General features: G+C 41.1%; 2 protein-coding genes across 3 annotated transcripts; both read left to right on the top strand.

Annotated features, from left to right (window-relative positions):
• Positions 1 to 3,551: 3,551 nt before the first annotated feature.
• Positions 3,552 to 6,665, top strand: LOC120739055. The gene is made up of 5 exons (XM_040040706.1): positions 3,552 to 3,882; positions 3,985 to 4,317; positions 4,457 to 4,567; positions 4,695 to 4,726; positions 4,822 to 6,665. Exons 1-5 carry the CDS (start codon positions 3,837 to 3,839, stop codon positions 4,933 to 4,935), a joined length of 636 nt encoding a protein of 211 aa, XP_039896640.1. The 5' UTR covers positions 3,552 to 3,836; the 3' UTR covers positions 4,936 to 6,665.
• A 6,125-nt stretch (positions 6,666 to 12,790) lies between these two features.
• On the top strand, positions 12,791 to 19,508 carry LOC120739060. Of its 2 annotated transcripts, none has more exons than XM_040040715.1 (5): positions 12,791 to 13,322; positions 17,223 to 17,567; positions 17,754 to 17,864; positions 18,008 to 18,042; positions 18,135 to 19,508. In XM_040040715.1, the coding sequence occupies exons 1-5, from the start codon at positions 13,277 to 13,279 to the stop codon at positions 18,252 to 18,254; spliced, it is 657 nt and encodes a 218-aa protein (XP_039896649.1). In that variant the 5' UTR covers positions 12,791 to 13,276; the 3' UTR covers positions 18,255 to 19,508. The 2 variants fall into 2 exon arrangements, with proteins under 2 accessions (XP_039896649.1, XP_039896648.1); XM_040040714.1 differs by lacking the exon at positions 12,791 to 13,322 and adding an exon at positions 16,777 to 17,089.
• Positions 19,509 to 20,670: the final 1,162 nt, after the last annotated feature.

The following is a 20,670-nucleotide window of genomic DNA, read 5'->3' as shown; positions in this document are numbered from 1 at the left end:
CTGCTACTGAAGATAAGGAGGTGGTCCGCTTGTCTCCACCCCAGAGAGAAGGGTTACATCTCCTGGGTCTAGGTGTGGCTTGCCCCTCTGAGGGCGGGGGTACCTGGACCTGGGATATAGAGTATGTTTGGGGAGTACGACTGTCTGTGTCTGTCTACACGTTGGGTGAGTGCCGAGTATTTGGTTGTGCATATGGGGTGGGAATGCACGTCTGTGTCCGCGTGTGCCTGTTCGTCTGTGTCTATATGTCAGGTTGGGTCTTAGACTCAACCTCTCTGGGAACATCTCAGGCCCTCTAAAGTACGGAGGCCTATCTCCCCTCACCACACTCCCTGCCGGTGGCTGATGCCCTCAGTCGTTGGTGTGTTGGTGGTCCTTGTCGTCTGGGGCTGGGCGCTCATGTATGTACCGGCTCACTCCTGCTGGCCGATTGGCGGGGCCGGGCGCCTGTGGCCCGGCTGGGCTCCTTCCGGGGGGTGGGATGCCCTCAGGCCTCTGGCCTCTGGGCCTGAAGCTCGGTCCTCTCTGGCACAGCTGGCTGCTGACAGAGCCCGCGGGCACGCCATTGCAACCCCCTCTGGCCTCTGCTCCATAGCTGCGGGGTGACCTCTCCTTTGGGGCTCTACTCAGCTCTTCCCAGGAGGGTGGCACGGTTCTCCCCCTTTTGGTGGTCCTCCTCGGGTCCTCGTACTCTGGGGCCTCTGGATATCTGGGGCCTGGATCTCCTCCATAGCTGCTTCATACCCTGGAGGACGGGGCTGTGGCTCCCCACACTCCCTAGCAGATCGTTACATGGAGAAACCTTTGGAATACAAGCATGCTGATCCACACAGGTGTGTACACACGGGTGTTCACAGACGCGGACTACACCTTTCTTGGCTGCTGCCTCAAAGCACATTGTGCGCTGTCTATCTTGCGTGCTGCACAATATCGTTTATTATTTAGTATCTACTGTTATCTACTGCTAGCTAGTTTATTGTGATGGTGCTGTTTTTATTATGTTGCTCTTTGTTGTTTGCTTTCTCTTCTGTTTTTTTTCTCCATACAGGTGATCCAGGTGTTTTGTTTGTTTGTTTGTTTGTCTTTCTTTCTTTCTTTCTTCCCCCCCTTCTCACCGTCTCTTCTCCCCTTTGGTTTTCTTTCTCTCCCTCTCTTTCTTTCATTCTTTCTCCCTGTCCTGTCCCCCAGTCATGTCTGTCCCGTTTGTAGCAACTGAAAATAAAATAAATTCACAATTATAATAAAGGTCAATCAAATGGACCAATATGGCAAGGCCATGATGATCCACTTGGTAAAATAAATCCGCTTGGCATCTTCCTTGGCCTTAAGACAACAATTCTGATGGCTAAAGATCCAAACAGGACAAAAAAAAAAAAAAAAAGTACCAGCCTGGCCAGGAAAATGTTAATGCTAAGTTGCCATTACAAGTGGTAATCTGGTATCTTCAGAGTACAGGCGAAGGAACACTTGTGGGGAACCATGAATGCTGACTGGGATCCAGGCCACTGGAAAAGCCTATAGGAGCAGGATCCCATCTTGTATAAGGTGAGACAGTATATGGCCTGAGAAATGAAGCCATCTGAAGAGGAGAGCCGTCGGGAGTCTACTACAGACTAGAGATGGACCGATCCGATATTACGTATCGGTATCGGTCCGATACTGACCTAAATTACTGGATCGGATATCGGAGAAAAATAAAAAATGTAATCCGATCCATTAAATATCACGAAAGCACCTCACAAAACTTGCAACACGCCATAACTCACCTCAGAACGTTAGCACGTCGGAGCATAGCATGTGGAGCTTCGCTAGCAACCCGGCATTTCATCTCCGACAAAGTTATCCCGAGAGAAGTAAAGCAAGTGTGTAAGTCCATCTCTGAATGTTTGTAAAGCATTCCTGCGTTAAGCTTAACGAGCGACTGCCTCTCGCTCTCCGGCTGCTACTTCAATCATGAAACTGCTTAACGATCAGCTGATCGGCTTTTCTGTCGTGACTCCGTCTCTCTTGTTTGCTTTTGGCCCACTTTGCACCAGAAAGAGGAAACCAGCGGCTGAACAACAGCAGCACGTTTAAGCTTGATCAGCTGTTGTTAGAATTTATTTAATATTACTTTCTACTCGAGGATCTTTTTCTACGTAGCTGACGCTGGTAACTGTGCAGGGGCGGATCTAGCAAAGTTTAGCCAGGGGGGGCCGATAGGGCATTAACAGGGAAAAGGGGGCACAAAGACATACTTTTCTTTCTTATTCTCATTTAAAATGTCTCGCTTTTAATTATTTAATATTTATCTGAATCTTACACCCAAAGTTTTAATCTGATGTAAAATGTATAGAAGTCCATTACTGCATATAGTAACTATTAAGTCTAATATATATATATATACCCTAGTAAGCTATAGTACTTTTTCCTTTGGGAAGGTACCATCTGTGCAGTCTGCAATTTTGTTGAAGAAAGATGTTGAATCTATTTAATATTTCTTGAAAAATAATTGATTTCTGTGCATTTTTTTTCACACTGCATCAAATTAAGGTTGATTACGTCGATTAAGCATCATGAGGTGGAGCGTGAGGGGTGGTTCCCTATTTTTTATTTATTTATTTTTATTGTTGCTGGGAGTTGGAACCCTATTAGTTAGGTTGCTTAATATTTATGCTAAGTACTCTTTAAAATACCAGAATAGGGAGGATGGTGTAGGTTTAAGTTTATCAGATTGATCAGTATTGCTGAACTATGAAATATTTTTTTTGCATACAGGTATAACAGAATAGCTTTAGTGTAGTTGTTGTTTTAAACTTGAGTATGAACTTATACAAAATGCAGCAAGATATTTAAAAAACAGTTTTGTTGATTAAAAAACACTATATCGGATTCATATCGGTATCGGCAGATATCCAAATTTATGATATCGGTATCGGTATCGGACATAAAAAAGTGGTATCGTGCCATCTCTACTACAGACTTGCACACATGGTCACAGCTGCAGCTTTTGGATGGTGTATTGGTCTGTAGACGAGTGTATTCCAATACATATGAGGTTTACCATCAAATTCTTGTTCCTTTGTAGCAACAAGTTCTGTGTTAATCACAAAATAATTGGCACATAGCCAGCTCAAGGTCAGCCACAAATAGGTTCTACAAAGATCCTCCAGATGTTTAAATCAGGCCTTAGAGAGATGGGTTTCAGAAAGAGAGAGAAAGATAAAACCTCAAACCTGTCAGGATCACTGAATACATTTTAATTTGGTTGCTGTATCCTTCAAGGTCATCTGGTGGTGCAGGCGGTGGGAGACAGAAGGACTCTGGCCAAAATAACATCTCTGATGGACAGAGTCTCCCACCCCATGCATGTAAATGTTGCTGAATTGCAGAGCTCCTTCAGTGACAGACTGCTGCATCCTATTGTCCTTAATGTAAATATGTAAGAAAAATTGTGTATGTTTCTGTTCTGTGTCCTGTATACTGTTTGTTTGTATATGTGTCTTTTTGGCTGCTGTTACAACCAAATTTCCCCTTGTTGGACAATTAAAGGATTATTCTATTCTATCTGTAACCCCAGTTCCAAGAGCGTTAATGTGGAGTTGTACTGGGACTCTCTGGGAGGTTTGTTTTTAATGAGCAGATGTGATAAACTATTTCAACAGTGGTTTGAGAGTCTACATGCGAACAATCACAATCTTTGTCTCTTGGTTCACTGTTAGGGTTAAACTTTCTGGGGGGCGTGATTATTCTTTCACAGATGTATTGTACAGCACATACAGATACTAAAAACCACACCTCTTCAGACCACCCTATAAGAACTTGTAGAGCACCATTTCAGGGACATCGTGTGCACAATGAGGAACTTTGACTCTCTAACAGTTTTACTTGTCTGCAGCCTCAGTAAGTACAGCAACTCATTTACTCCACAGAACCAGCTGATTCTGTTGATTAAGATTCTGTTGCTTTAATGTTTGTGTTTGTTTATTTTCTTTTGTTTTTCAGGTTGGATCCCTGTATCACAACCTTTGGAGATTCAGTCTGGAAAAGAAGTCACGCTGCTGTGCTCCAACTTTTCCAGTTCTCCCACACAGATACTCTGGTTCAGAGTGACCAAGAGAGCCAAACTCACCTGTATCGCCTCCATGTTCGAACCTCATGAACCTGCTTCATTCTGCGCTGGATTTCAAAATGGAAAATTTGAAATGAGCACCAACATATCAACTGTGTTTCTCAAAATTAAACAAGTGGATTTATTGGACTCTGGACTTTATTTCTGTGGATTTAAAATACACAGCAATCCAGTTATTGTTGAAACAACAGATTTAGTGGTCCAAGGTAAGAATGACCTCTTCATTTGGTTTTATTGAATTTCATGGAAATAAGAGTCAAAGTTTAAGATGTTAGATTCTGAACCACACATTTAATAAACTGCAGCTGCTGTCATTTCATTTATTATAATCTGTCTTTGTCACAGACACTTTTATCAGATTACCAAATATGATGAGTGTGATCCTCGGTGTTCTGACTGTTTTCCTCATCACAGTCATCGTTTGTCTGGCTGTTAAAATCAAAAAGCTTCAGAAAGGTATTTTTATTGTCATTTTTTTTTTCATGTCTGTTATTACCAGGTTTTTGTTGTTGTTTTTTAATCCTATAATGCAAATATTTTTAACATTATAATTCAAAAATAAATTTTCTATTTTTTGCCGTAGCTCACACTGGAGAAGACAATCTGAAACAACAGGTGAAGTTTTTAGTTTTGTGTCTTTCACTATTTATCAGTTAATGGTTGTTTACTTTTCTACTCAGCTGTGAGACTGACAGTTCTCTTATCGACAGAGGCAGATTTCAGAACTTCGGCACAATGGAGCTGTGACATTTTGGCCAGACACAGAAAGTCACCACAGCCCTGCATCAGTGGACACAAATGTTATTTATTCCTCTGCTCGATAGACTCAGAAAGTGACCGAGCTTTCTGGCTGGTGGCTGTTCTTCTTTATAGGTTTCTTCCTCCTCCTTCGGTATTAATAATTCTAGATGAATATCATGGCACAGAAAGATGGGACAGTGTTTTATCTTTTATCTGTAATCAATCTTAAATATCAGTACAAATATAAAGGCCTTTCATCTTAAATCTTCTCGTGTTTCATATAGCTTCACTGCATCTTACTATGTTAGTAAAGGCAGAGGAACTCATGTACCTGTTTCCTAATAAATAATAGGGGGTTGTGAGAATAAATTAAAAAATTAATGAAATCATATCAATATTGCAAAGAAATATATTTGACATGCCTAGAAAAGGCCTCCGCTAAATTCTAAAAGAGTAATAATTTGATAATGACAAGTTCACAACTTGTTTTTCATGCCCATCTTCTCAAAGCTGTGCAACTGCTGACCGTTAACCACAACAGAGTCAGTGGTTGCTTGACATGCATAGTCATGACAAATACGAGCGCCTTTAAAACTTGTGAAAACACTCTGCACAGGCTGACAGGAAGTATTCACTACTTGATACAGACTGAACAGATCAAGTACATTAGCGTTATGATGGTTCCCATTAACAGTAAGAGTTCAAATGTATAGCCTAGTTTTGTTTTTCCTTTAGATTTGCAAGGCTTGCAATATGTATAATTTTAAAAAATCTGAAGCTTTTGTGCAGTGATTTAACATGCACTTTTAAACCTCAGGGATATCATTCTGTCGATATAGGAAGCATAAATAATTGTGCAAAAAAAACCTAGTATAACACAATATGGTGTGCAGGAAATTGGAGAAGTGAAAGACAAAAGAAAACATGCCAAGTCTAAAACGCTGTTTAAAGCAGCAGAATGGTGTCTGAAAGACATGTACTTAAGAAAAAGTAAAAATCCAGCAAAGACATGACACATGAGATATACATCTGACGCTTCAGCTGAGTCAGCTATTGTTCACCTGAGGAGTCTTGGGAAATTATCTCAAAAGAGCAACTGTCCAAAAGCTATTCATAAGGAAGAAGGTACTCAAATTACTTTCCACTACAAGCTTCGTTTACCCAATCATACACACATGCAGATTTTGATGACGAGAGCCTTTATTAGTCCCAGAGATGGGAAATTCACATTGTTGCAGCAACAAAGTAATGCAGGAATAAATAAATATAAGCAGTATACTTAAGAACCATACTATAAAAGGATGGATACACTATACAAGGTAGAAAAAATATAAGGATAAATATAATTTAGATAAATGTACAATATAGATATAAATATAAGTCACAATACTACAGTATACTTGTAACATTAGAACAGAATCTTTCTTAGTGCAGCGGTTGGATGTTAATAGCATATTGAATATTGCAAAAATATGTACGGACCTTAGTGTCTGCACATGCGTTTCGACATGTGTGCATTCACTGCTGTTGTACATTTTAGAGACGCTGTAAGGAAAGACCTCAAATCTCTCACCCGCATTCTGTGGGTGCAGCAATGTGTTACTGAAGGAGCTGCCCAGCGCTGTCTGTGTGTGTCTGCACGTGTGGTCGTCCGCAAGGTCTTTGTTGTAGAGTCTGCCAGCAGATGGAAAGAAAGACCTGCGGAATCGCTCCGTCCCACATCGTGGGTGCCGCAGCCTGCCACTGAAAGAGCTGCTCAGTGCTGTCAGAGTCTCCTGCATGGGGTGGGAGATGTTGTCCAATAGGGATGACAGCTTAGCCACCATCATACGGTGGCCCCTAGAGACAAAGCACGTACAAACTCCAAAACACTTGCAAAATCCAAAACACTTACAAACTCCAAAACACATGCAAGCTCCAAAACACTTACAAACTCCAAAACACGTGCAAAATCCAAAACACGTGCAAAATCCAAAACACGTGCAAAATCCAAAACACGTGCAAAATCCAAAACACGTGCAAAATACAGAACACGTACAAAATACAAAACACGTGCAAACCCCAAAACACGCGCAAACTCCAAAACACATGCAAAATCCAAAACACACGCATACTCCAAAACACGTGCAAATTCCAAAACACAACGGAAGTGCTCCAGGACGCTAGGGGCAGTGTTGAGCTATTGTTACCTAGTAACTACACAAGACAGGAAGTACCAATGACCGGATTTGGGGTCTGCAGCCTTAAAGGCCGCATTTTAAGGCCGATTATGTCACAGCGACACGACGAAGACTGTCCCAATTCAAAGGCTGCTCGAAATGCGGCCCTCAAATGCGTCCTTAATTTCCCTGAATTTTAAGGATGGGTCGGTGTAGCCTTCATGGCCCAACATATCCCAGACTTCATAGCGCGGCGGTGGTGTGGATAATTTTGCCGAAAAAAAAACGGCGGAAGCGGAGCGGACGAAGAGTAAACTTTCAGAAGTAAGTACTGAATATTATGTCACTTATTTATGCGCAAATGTTTTTATAATGAAGAACATTAAAACATTACTGTTGGCAACATGTCGGGAAAGTTATGTGACATTAGCGACGTTTGTACTAACTTGGTTTTAAAGCCTTTACTTCAAAATATTCGCCGTTCAATAGCTGACTTTAATCTTACAGAGAATGTGATGATTTTATGCGTAATTAAAGTCAGTCATGTCAGTCAGCTGACGGTTCACTCGTTAAGCTGAAAGAAAGATGCTTTAATCACAGGAGTCACACATGTGTCCACTGTACCATCTGGGAACTCTTCTTGTTTAGCACTCGTAATGACACAAACACTAAATCCTCCTTCTCTGGTGCTGTTTTGTAGCAGTGTGTACACCTGAGACTGTCACCTGTCTGTCTGTCCTGCACTCTCTCTCTGTTTCTTTCTCTCTGATTGTGGAATAAAAGTATGAACATGTATTTATAAGTCACACTTGTGTTTGAATCCTGCAGCTTATCACACATTTGATTTCTATGTGTGACACGTGCAAGTGTCCAGAGTGAGGACAGACTGAGGGACCCACTGCTGCACATCATCTGTGAGGCTTTGCACCCCTGATGATCCACCAGGACAATCTCAGCAGTATGTGAGGAAGAGGAGGAGGAAGAGCCAGCAGCGGCTGACAGATGGAGAGAATAGACAGACTGTTCCCTGTTTGTGAAGGACTGCTAGAAAAGTTTAAAATAACTAATTGCCTGTCCTGAATCAGTCTTATTAGGTAATGTTCAAATAATTTTTATCATTCCCGTGTTTTCAGTGTGGGAGAAAGTACTCAGGGCATTCAGGTTACACACTATGAAAGGCAGCAACAAGTTTAATGTTCAGAAACCTAAAGTATGTATCAGCAGCAGAATGGAACTAAAAATAAATGTTTGTTTCAGTTCTATGAAGCTTTGAGTATTTTGGATTAGTAGCACTGCTGTGTTTGTTGCATCATATTGCTGTAATTGTTTATATGCTTTATATATTCTGAGGTAAGTTGATCTATAGTGTTACATCATATTCTATAAGGATGTTATGTGTTTGTATACTTTCTGCCCAGTTTGACCCATTTAGCAGAAGTCAGCCTGTTTAAGGCTCTGATATCTATTCTGTATGACTTAAAGCAGTTATGACATGGTCTGATTTTCTCACCCAATAAAGGAATATTTAATACATCAGTCTACTCTTCATTTTATCAGAAATGGTTATCACAGCTCGTACATTTTCTTTTTACACATGTATGTAAGCATTGAGCCAAATTTAGTAATGCCAACATACTGAAGGAACAACATTTGTCTCTTATATATGATACACCTATATATGCACTGTCAATATACATTTTGAACCAGCTGCAGATGTCAGAGTAACAACTGACTGACCCCCACATAAAGTGCGTTACAGTAGTCCACAGGGGAAGAAATAAAAGCATGGATCACGGTTTCAAAGTGCTGCCTAGAAAGAAAAGATTTCACTCTTGCCAGTCGCCTTAAATGATAAAAATGGATTGGTCCAACTTAAAACCTTGGGCAGTAACAACAGGTTTAAAATATACCTCCAGGGGTTCCAAATGAAAAGAAGAGGACTCACAGGGGCCACTGGGTCCAAACACCAACAAATCTGTTTTCTTTTCATTCAAATTTAAAAAGTTTAGAGCCAACCAAGCTTTAATGTCATCTAGGCATGTCAAGAGAGGTTTTATTCAGATGCCATCCTTCGGCTTCAGTGGCAAATAAATTTGGCAGTCATTCCTATATACTTGTCTTTGAGTGAAGATTTAAGGTGGTAAGACATGTAAATAACTGCAACTTGAATCTGTACTGAAGCTCAGTATTTGACACAGAGTTCATGTTCACTGCTGTAATAGCTAATAATGACTAATATAATAACCATAATATTGGCCATATTATATTTACATTACCAAAGTGATATGACTTTAGTCTTATGAACAACATTAGCTAATTGTTATTTACTAGCTAATCTTAAATGACTGTTCAGTACAGAAATGAAGCCCAAAAATCATGTTTTACTGTCCTGTGGTCTCAGCCTCAGATACTTATCAAATCACACAAAGCTCTTGTAGAAACAAACAAATGAAAAAAATATGTTCTCCTTCATTTCTGTCAAAAAAAGTTGTATGACACGTTTCCAGCTGTTAGTATCATGGTTGCTAGGCAACCTGGGAAGCGCGACGGAGACTAGAGCCCATGTGTTTGCAACAAACTTGCCGTTTATTTTGCAAATCGAGCTCAACACTGCCCCTAGCGTCCTGGAGCACTTCCGTTGTGATTTGGAGTTTGCACGTGATTTGGAGTTTGCACGCGTTTTGGATTTTGCACGCGTTTTGGATTTTGTAGATGTTTTGGATTTTGTACCTGTCTTGGTGTTTGCACGTGTTTTGGATTTTGTACCTGTTTTGGATTTTGTACCTGTCTCGGTGTTTGCACGTGTCTTGGATTTTGTACGTGTTTTGGATTTTGTACGTGTTTTGGATTTTGCACGTGTTTTGGATTTTGTACGTGTTGAGGAGTTTGTGCGTGCTATTTGGAATTTGTAAGTGTTTTGGAGTTTATACATGCTTTGTCTCTAGGGGCCACCGTACCATCATCCTGTCACTCACCAGCTCCACTGGCTCCAGGGGGCTCCTAAAGTTGGCCCTCCGGATCAGCCTGTTCAGTCTCTTCCTGTCCCCAGCAAAGATGCTGCTGCCCAGCAGACCACACCATGAAATATGACTGAGGCCACCAGAGTCATAGAAGGTCTTCAGGTGTAGGCCTTTCACTCCAAAAGACCTGAGCCACTTGCAGCTATCCACAGTCTCAATGTCCATGCCTTGGATGTTTAGTGGTTGCAGTGGAGGATGTTTGTGCCTGCGGAAGTCTACCAACAGCTCCTTTGTTTTTCCAGTGTTGATCTGGAGGTAGCTCTGCTGGCACCAGTTCACAAAGTGATCTGTCACACAACACAATCTGAAAAGTGTTTGATTCGCACATTTATTTGTCCTCAAAAATAAAGCAGTTGCCAAACATATGATAATGGTCCCAAACACACTGCTGATGCAGTAAAAGCATGTCTGGATTTAAAAAAAAAAAAAAAAAAAAAAAAAAAAAAACCACCAACACATAAACTGGAACCCTACCTATCATTTGGCCTCCCCAAACTTTAACATTGTTGAAGAAGTGTGGGTACCAAAGATGGTAAACATCCAAAGAAGAGTTCTGAATATCGTTCAGGAAGGCTGGAAAATTATTCCTCAAACACAAGAAAGCTGCCCAACAGATTGCAGGCTGTGTTGAAGAATACAAGTAATCATACCAAATATTGGCTTTCAAGCTTGTTAAAACTGGACAAACTCTTCTTTAGTATCTCTTATGTTTGCCTTACATACACATTTCCCCCCCACTTTATGTTTCCATTTGTTTCATTAAGACAAATGTGAACAAGACTTACAAACGATTTCCTTTACAGTACTGTGTGAAAGCTGAGCAGGTTACTAATGGCATACAGAAGATAGTCAGCTTACTCACAGTATGATGTATGCTGTATTCTAAACAGGAAAGAGTATTCAGCCACATTTCCTCTGTCTAACTTTCACAATTTACTCTGCAGCAGCATCATCATCATCAGATAAAGCCGTAACCAGCTGTACATGTGTTGCTTTCTCAGTTATAGTCGTCTGTTTGTCGTGCAGAATGTGTACAGACTTTAGGATGAGTAAGGCATGCATCTGTTAACCCATCCAACAGAGCACAAAAAGAAAATGTCTAATGTCATTTCATGCTAAAGTCAACATCTTTGCCCCTCTAGTTTATACCTACAGTGGGGCAAAAAAGTATTTAGTCAGCCACCGATTGTGCAAGTTCCCCCACCTAAAATGATGACAGAGGTCAGTAATTTGCACCAGAGGTACACTTCAACTGTGAGAGACAGAATGTGGAAGAAAGAGAAAAAAAAAAAAAAAAAAAAAAAAAAAAACCCATGAATTCACATGGTAGGATTTGTAAAGAATTTATTCGTAAATCAGGGTGGAAAATAAGTATTTGGTCAATAACAAAAATACAACTCAGTACTTTGTAACACAACCTTTGTTGGCAATAACAGAGGTCAAACGTTTACTATAGGTCTTTACCAGGTTTGCACACACAGTAGCTGGTATTTTGGCCCATTCCTCCATGCAGATCTTCTCGAGAGCAGTGATGTTTTGGGGCTGTCGCCGAGCAACACGGACTTTCAACTCCCGCCACAGATTTTCTATGGGGTTGAGGTCTGGAGACTGGCTAGGCCACTCCAGGACTTTCAAATGCTTCTTACGGAGCCACTCCTTTGTTGCCCGGGCGGTGTGTTTTGGATCATTGTCATGTTGGAAGACCCAGCCTCGTTTCATCTTCAAAGTTCTCACTGATGGAAGGAGGTTTTGGCTCAAAATCTCACGATACATGGCCCCATTCGTCCTGTCCCCTTGGCAGAAAAACAGCCCCATAGCATGATGTTTCCACCCCCATGCTTCACAGTAGGTATGGTGTTCTTGGGATGCAACTCAGTATTCTTCTTCCTCCAAACACGACGAGTTGAGTTTATACCAAAAAGTTCTACTTTGGTTTCATCTGACCACATGACATTCTCCCAATCCTCTGCTGTATCATCCATGTGCTCTCTGGCAAACTTCAGACGGGCCTGGACATGCACTGGCTTCAGCAGCGGAACACGTCTGGCACTGCGGGATTTGATTCCCTGCCGTTGTAGTGTGTTACTGATGGTGACCTTTGTTACTTTGGTCCCAGCTCTCTGCAGGTCATTCACCAGGTCCCCCCGTGTGGTTCTGGGATCTTTGCTCACCGTTCTCATGATCATTTTGACCCCACGGGATGAGATCTTGCGTGGAGCCCCAGATCGAGGGAGATTATCAGTGGTCTTGTATGTCTTCCATTTTCTGATGATTGCTCCCACAGTTGATTTTTTCACACCAAGCTGCTTGCCTATTGTAGATTCACTCTTCCCAGTCTGGTGCAGGTCTACAATACTTTTCCTGGTGTCCTTCGAAAGCTCTTTGGTCTTGGCCATGGCGGAGTTTGGAGTCTGACTGTTTGAGGCTGTGGACAGGTGTCTTTTATACAGATGAGTTCAAACAGGTGCCATTCATACAGGTAACGAGTGGGGGACAGAAAAGCTTCTTACAGAAGACGTTACAGGTCTGTGAGAGCCAGAGATTTTCCTTGTTCGAGGTGACCAAATACTTATTTTCCACCCTAATTTACGAATAAATTCTTTACAAATCCTACCATGTGAATTCATGGATTTTTTTTTTCACATTCTGTCTCTCACAGTTGAAGTGTACCTCTGGTGCAAATTACTGACCTCTGTCATCATTTTAAGTGGGGGAACTTGCACAATCGGTGGCTGACTAAATACTTTTTTGCCCCACTGCAAATCTGTAGGTTTCCTTTAACCTGGCTGCATAAGAGAACCTCTTTCCTGTTGAGGCCATCTAGTCAAAACGTAGGGTCAAGAAAAGCTCACAATAATCATTTATGTCCAACAAATGAGTCCCAAATTAACAAAAATATGTGATAAAATATGTTTCATCACAGCGCTTTGGTGACATTTTGTGGAGGTAATGCCAAATTATCTATGTAGGAAAATTAACTTTCACCTTTAATCTTAATTATGCAAATTCTCATGACCATGAGTGACGAGACGTTTCTCCCACAAAACGCTACGTCCAGATGAACAGAATCAACTTTTGGAGATTTACTTTCCTGGATGATTGAGAATGCATCAAGACACTTCTGCTCAAACATTTATGTACCCGGTTTGAATGAAGAAATAAACATGTACAGTACTCCACCTCTTTAAAGCAAAAGACAGAAGATCTCAGAGATAAAGTGTCATAGCAGTGAGGCAACGCACACAATGAGGAGCTTCATCTGGATACCAGCTTTACTTCCCTGCAGCCAGAGTAAGTACTGAATTAGGAATTGTTTAATATTAGCTGTCCCCTTCTCAGCTAAAAAAAATAAATCAAATCTGAACAGTTTCTTTTAGACTGGATTTCTGTTTCAACCTCTGAGTCTGAGACTGGAGGAGCCTTGTCATGCCACTGATATTTAAGGGCTCTTAAATGCGTTTGCCTTGAGGAGAATTTGTGTAAAATGTAAACATTTTAAATTCATAAAGTTTTGTCTCCTTTATTGATCATGTAGAGCAGTGTTCCAGTTTAATAACTAAGCTGGCATGTTTGATGATGGCTACTTTGGCTGCTGTATTTCTAGTGATCACCATCAGTAGGTAGTAAACGAATCGCTGCACTGATCCTACTTTGGTCTCTACATGATGTTACGTAGTTCATGAACAACAACACATTCACCAAGAGCAGAATCCTTGCATTTTTTGAGGATCTTGTGTTCAGTAGGAGTATCTGAGATGAGTTTTCTTGAAACACTGTTTCTGTGGCTTTCAAACCATAAAACACACTACTCCAAAACTTGGTTCACTCCAAAGACCAGTCTAAGGAACTTGGAAAGAAAAGTGTCTGGACATCTTTAGGTTTCTTGAAGATGTCACCTCTCATCTGAGAAACTTTTCAGTTCTAAGAGCAATTGGTGGAGAGTGCAGAACCTTCACAGACATATTGCCTTCCAAGGACCAGGTTCCCCAGCACAAACAGTAGTACAGTACACAAGGTGCAAGGACCATTGCCATAAACGTGTAGATTGGGGAAACCAAACAACCCCTGGCTAAGCAGATGACACGACAAATAAGAGCTGCTTCCTCAGGCCAGGACTCTGCAGTCTATTTACACCAACAGAGGACAAGCCACTCTTTCAGTGATCAGGTTGTGCACTTCATTGATAGGGAGGGACGATCCATCCTGTGAGCATTGCAGAGGAACATTAAGTACTCAGTGATGGACAGGAAGGTGTTGCATCCACCAGGATCAGTTGGACAACAAGACTTGGGGAGGAGGGGAAAAAAAAAAAAAAAAAAAAAAAAAAGACCAAATGACAGAAATCAATGAGCTACAACTCTTAATACACAGCGCATTGTTGCGTTTCTGAAAAGTGTTTCAAGTTCTGTATGTTGGGACCCATTCTTCAGACAGACAGAGATCCCATAACAAGCAATTCATCATTTGCTGAAAGTCTACAAGGAAGTTTGCCGCTTAAATTATGTTTATCTGTCTCTCTAACCAAGTCTAACTTACCCTTAAATTAAGGGTAAGTTAGTTAATTATTCACCAATTAAGGTGAATAATAATGGACTTGATCTTTCACCTCACGTATTTGTTTAGTGATTTTTCCTCACTACACTGAGGAAATAAAACTGAATCGAATCGTCCCTCCACTGGGCTCGTCACATCCCATCCCAGCCTAGCTCACACTCTTCACTGGAGTCTGTCGCTCTGTGTTACTGCAGCTCCCCTCGTGGCATCACCCTGAAAGTAAACAAATATTGGCCAGAACCATCGTCCCAGAAGCTGGCATGGCTAATAGCCGTGGCGACCCTCTCCCAGCACAGCTGCACCTGGTGAACAACAGTGGAGACACTACTCACAGATGTACTTCTGCCGTGCTGTCAATCACACGCATTGTCTCCTACTGTCAGGACTGGGTTGCCACGTTACACTGACTAGTCAGTCTCCAAATGAGCTGCCACACTTCACAATCAGGCAGGAGGTCCCTCTTTTTCACACTGTCATTAGTACTCAGCCAGCTCCCTTTTAATAGGTCCATTAACAGCTGATAGGTCACCTCAGGACACATGGCCTCAGCAGGTGATCGCTATCAGCCAATTTGTCAGGACCAGAGGAGTTTCCCGCCTTCAGGCTCGCACACCTGGTGGCAATAACACACTTGCTCTGATGATTTCATTTGGGCAGCTTAATAAGGAAGCAGCGGTGGATCAGGCTTTGTTCGACTGTTGGCCTGAAAGCAGTTCAATAAGAACAGATCATTAGAATGAAAGCAACATGATTTATTGATGTACAGAATTTTGAATTTTGGCGGTTAGAGTCCAACAGCCCGTCTCGACACAACAGAACCCCAGCGGTGATAAGCATTAGAGTCGGACCTCTCAGAGTCTAGACGCTGGTGGTGGTAGAGATGAAGATGGAGGCTGAGCGATGAGGCGGGTTGCACAAAGGCATCTCCAAAGGAGAGTGACAGATAGACAAAGACTGGCTTGATAGTCTATTCCTGTAATGCATTTTATAAAGTTAATTTTTGAGAACGCAGCTTCACAGGTGTATGTTGAGCCAAACATGGTGAGCACATATATGGCCAACGTGTATCATACTCTTGGGGACAAGCCACCCAAACGGTGCTCAAGCTTTCAGATAGCCGATAGCCGATAGTGGAGTCCAGGTCTCTTGGTCATTCTGAACCAGAACATCTCTGGAGAGCAGCCTTCATGTCACTAGTGGCCTGGATGTCAATCAGTTCACTTCAAACAGCTGCCTCGTCAAGGCCAGTATATGGCTTGTTGTGCTTGGAGAAAACCCAGGCAGCCTGCTGAGACGTGGTTATTTTCCCTCTCTTGTTCAGTTGAATCTCTGCATTCGTTTCAAAGCATCATTTTTTTTCTCTGATGGGTCTCTGACTGTTCAGGATATAACTCTTTGAGGTTTGAATACTTTGTGGTGTTGTGGTAGCTCAATTTATATTCTTCAGCAACAGCGACAGTTTCACTGCAAATGAGGTTTACAGGTACAGCGTTTCTAAAGGTTGCCCTATGAATACATATCGGTTCAGTCTTCATTATAGCAGCGGTTTTCTGCATCAACTTTCCGCTTGAGGTTGTGTTCTTGAGGTAAAGGTTAAGGTTAGGTTTTCTTTGCAAACCATGACATTGCATGTGACAGTGATGGACAACATGACAGGCCTCACAAGTATGAAGCTTAACATATCACAGTCGCCCTCTTGTGGCTTGTTGCAGTACCGATAATGAGTCCATCAACACTGACCAGGTGAAGAAATAACATCAACTTGGGAGGAAAAATATAATGAAATAATCACATATTACCAATGATACTGTATTATTTTATTGTACAACAGCATCTGCCCCTCAATGTCTGCCAAGAAAAATTCAGGCCCTTGGACAAATGTAGTTGCCGACCCCTGCCATAAGCTCATTCAAAAGTCATTAAACTGTTTTCCTGTAGACTTCTACAGGACCAAAGTCTTTCTTTGCAACAGCATCTATTGCCATCTGGTGGCTTTCTGAGAGAATACAGGCAATGGACTTACACATTGGCTTAATTTTTCCAACCCAGAAGCTGACATCCATATTTTATACTGTCTATGACCCAAACCGATTCGGTTGGCACTCACAATCCATAGCCAAAATTAAGTGCAATTAACTGTTTTTTGCTTTTAATGGAAAGCTTGATGAATTATTAAACATGGTGTGTACAACATACTTTCAAGGTTGAAGATTTATTTTTAATTTGGTTAATTTGTTTATATGTGGACAATCATGTAATTTGTCTCTTACATCTAATTTTCTCAAAGCAAACGGTAACATTTATACAAACAACTTGAAGAAAGCAGCACTGGAGACTAATTAGCAAATCATCGGTGTTAAACTGTGTGTAGGCGTGTTCATATGTGTCTGCTTATAGTAGAAACCACACCTTTTCAGACCTTTGTGTAGAGCTCCATTTCAGGGGCATCGTATGCACAATGTGGAGCTGTCCCTCTCTCACAGTTTTATTTCTCCTCAGCCTCAGTGAGTGGAATCCATTTACACAGAATTGATTGTATTTTCTATACGATTCTGTTAATTCATTTGCCAAAACATTATCTTGCATGTCCAGTTTTTTGGAGTTTTTTTTTTTTAATTTATGTTTTGTTATTTTCAGGTTGGATCTCCGTCGCTGTTTCTGATTCTCAGACTTTGGAGGTTCAGTCTGGAGAAGAAGTCACGCTGCTGTGCTCCAACTATTCCAGTTCTCCCACAGAGATATTCTGGTTCAGAGTGACCAAGAGATCTGAACTCCACTGTATCTGCTCTATGTCCCAGCCTCATGAACCTGCTTCATTCTGCACAGGAATTCAAAGTGGAGAATTTGAAATGAGCACCAACATATCCACGGTGTTTCTTAAAATCAAACAAGTGGATTTATTGGACTCGGGGCTGTATTTCTGTGGAACATACTTAAGCAATTATGCAGTTATTGTTCATGCAACAAATGTAGAGGTCCAAGGTAGGGATTTTATATTGATTTCCTTTTGATGAATGCCATGAAAACATGGATCTAAGTTTTAGATTCGGAATGTTGAAGTTGGAAAATCTTCCTTGCATTAAAACTTAACAACACTAAACTTAGCATTTAATTTATAACTGTAGCACACTGTGTCACTGTTATTTAATTCACTTATGTTTCTCATAGACGTGTTCGATAGATTACCAAAGATGATGAGTGTGGTCCTGGGTGCTCTGACAGTTTTTCTCATTATGGCCGTCATCTATCTGGCTGCTAAAATCAAACATCTCCAGAAAGGTATTTTTGTTTCCACAGACTTTTACATATACTGTTGCTATATAAGAGAAACATTTTTCTTCTTGTTTAAAAAATCCTTCAATAGCATTAGTTAGAAACATTGCAACTAAAATGACTATACAATTTATTTCTGTGCTTTGCAGTACCTCACACTGGAGAACAGAATCTACAGGAAGAGGTGATGCGTTTCATTTTGTGTCCTTCCTAGATTACGATGTTTCTTTTTCTTTACCCGCTTAGTTATGAGACTGACAGTCCTTTTATTCACAGAGCCAGAGCTCAGACCCGGATTATGCTGCTGTGACATTTCATCCAAAAACAGAAAGTCACCACAGGCTGGCATCAGTCAGAGAAGTGGACTCAGATGTTATTTATTCCTCCACTAGATAGAATCAGAAAACATCTGGAACTGTGTGGAACTGAGGTTTTATTATTGATTTTCTGATGTTTGTTTGGTGGATTTCCATAGCTGAAAAAAAATTATGAATAAAAGTTGGACAAAAATGAACAAAAAGAAAAATTGTTTTTTAATTTCTCACTATGTGCTATTATTTTAATTGCATGTTTTTTCTTTATAATTCTAGTAATGGCATCTCACTGGCAGAACATGTCTTTCTTTCATATAGTCCTGTAAACCTGATTGATTACTTTTTGCCACTGTTCTTCACTGCCGTTAGCATGAGACAAGGCCTGGGTATTCTCCTGATAAGATAACACATGATGTCACAGGAGATCTCCTCCCAGATTCAGATAGAGGTGATGAGTGATCTCCTGAACAGTGTGTGTATTGGCAGCATTGGATATGTGATATGTAACATCCCAGATTCTTTCAATTTTAGGTCTAAAGAAATTAAGACCCAGTTGATGTCTCTGCACTGCCCACCCAGCTGGTCACATATGACCAGGCACTGTCCTCGGTCAAAAGGAATTCAGAGTCAGCTGCCCCACATGAGGTCTGAAAAAAGCTCTACGGCCTGAGGAACCACTCAGTACCACCCAGTCAGGGTACCAGTGGGTAGCAGGTCGGGGTCTGTATGTCCCTTCATGGATGTGTCTCCCCAAATCATGACTGCCCCACTGCCAAACTGGTGCAGGTGACATTTACTACAATTCTGTAACGGAAACTCTTTTTAAACTGCACAGATTACTAAGAGCCAAATATTCAGGCACACATACACAATTTGCAGTAGTTTACCCACAGTGTGTGGTTTGGTCTATGCTGTATTCTAAACAACAGGAAGAAGAGTGTTCACCAGCATGCTAGCATTTCCTGCATCTTTCACAATTTAGCCACAAAGGACAGTAGATAAAGTAATAACTGACTGTGCTCATGCTGTTTTCTCAAGCATGGTGTTCCATTAGTTCTGGAGAAAGTGTTAAAGATCAGACATGCAACACTTTCACGTCCTGCAGGTTTTTAATATTGTTTACTGAATGGATTTTACTCCAATATAACCAACAGTACACAAAAAGAAAAGGTTCTAAAGTCACAGTCATCTTCCTTACTGTTCTGTGCCCATGGCAGATAACTTGTCTCTACAGATATTCTAAACTTACAATCCCTCTTTGTCACAAAGCATGCAGACTGCAGTCATGTTATCTGTACTGTTGTTTGAAGCCTTTACAGAATTAAATAACATTCACAAAGTGTGTGTGACTCAATTTATTTCAAATTTCAGCGAATGGCTGCATGACATTGTCTCCATATAGGAAAATAGACCTTACCCTATAAAATGCATTCAGAAATCAAGTTGCATTACAATTAAACACTGTTACCTTTTTGCATTCTTTTTTAAACCAGTGTTATCAGTTGACTTAATCATTGTACTGTGGGGACCACGGTCTATGTCCACCTAGAACACCAGGGTAGGTAAAGCTTGTTAATTCACTGGTTAAGACTGAACTGAAGTGTCCAGTTTGAGTAAACAAATTAACATGTACAGGATCTCAAAGATAGTCCCAGGCAAACTGAATTACTGTACTGCAACTGTTGGATTATTTACCGGAATGATAACTGCTCTTTTTCCCAGCTCAAATAATAAAAATAGTAATTAAACTGTTTGTTTCAGACTGTTTTGACCTCTGAGTCTCAGACTGTGGAGGTCCAGCCTGATTAAGAGGTCACCTTGAGGTGCTCCAACATCTCCAGAGTTATACCTTACACATTGTGGTCCAAAATAGATGTTAACAGAAACAAGATCAGAGCATCGCCTCTATGCACTGGTCTAGTGGTGATGCAGCATTCTGTCGTGGATTTCAAAACGGAAAATTTGACATGAGCGCCAACATCTCCTTTCTTAAGAGCTTTCTTAAGTTTTGTCCACTTTATTGATCGAGCAGAGCAATGTTCTAGTTTAATAACTGAGCTGGCATGTTTAATAATAACTGCTTTGACTGCTGTTCTTGTAGTGATGATCGTGGATCTCCTGGTGAAAATCTTCATCCTTCAAACAGATCAGGTCAATCAGACGAGTGACCGAACAATCGCAAACGTCTTTTTTTGCCAGAAAGTAAATGAGCCACTGCCCTGACCCTACTGTGTTTTACTTGTCATCAAACAGCTCGTCATCGGATACCTTCTCTGCATTCGTGACACTCAGTTTCACCAAGCCTCGGTTTTTCCCATGACTGAGTTTTGACGGCTTTGTTTGGCAGACTTACAGAGGGCAAAGTTTTGGATGATGGTGCATTCTGTGATTGTGCCATACTTGCTAAAGAGTGTCCTGAATTCTTCCTCATCTGCCTTTTGGGGCACATTTCCCACAAAAGTATCTTCACCATTGTTAAATATCTGAATAAAAAGCGT

This window comes from Simochromis diagramma, unplaced genomic scaffold (genome assembly GCF_900408965.1).
Source record: "Simochromis diagramma unplaced genomic scaffold, fSimDia1.1 OVJJ01000317.1, whole genome shotgun sequence".
Classification (NCBI taxonomy): domain Eukaryota; kingdom Metazoa; phylum Chordata; class Actinopteri; order Cichliformes; family Cichlidae; genus Simochromis; species Simochromis diagramma.
Note: the sequence above shows the minus strand (reverse complement) of the source record. Positions and strands in the feature narration are given on the sequence as shown.

Excerpts from the sequence above, each read along its gene's own strand:
- LOC120739060 (XM_040040715.1), top strand. The coding sequence starts at position 13,277 with ATGAGGAGCTTCATCTGGATACCAGCTTTACTTCCCTGCAGCCAGA. Across the intron at positions 13,323-17,222 it reads TTTACTTCCCTGCAGCCAGA|GTTGGATCTCCGTCGCTGTT; the intron begins GTAAGTACTGAA and ends TGTTATTTTCAG. Across the intron at positions 17,865-18,007 it reads AATCAAACATCTCCAGAAAG|TACCTCACACTGGAGAACAG; the intron begins GTATTTTTGTTT and ends TGTGCTTTGCAG.
- LOC120739055 (XM_040040706.1), top strand. The coding sequence starts at position 3,837 with ATGAGGAACTTTGACTCTCTAACAGTTTTACTTGTCTGCAGCCTCA. Across the intron at positions 3,883-3,984 it reads TTTACTTGTCTGCAGCCTCA|GTTGGATCCCTGTATCACAA; the intron begins GTAAGTACAGCA and ends TTTGTTTTTCAG. Across the intron at positions 4,318-4,456 it reads AACAGATTTAGTGGTCCAAG|ACACTTTTATCAGATTACCA; the intron begins GTAAGAATGACC and ends TCTTTGTCACAG.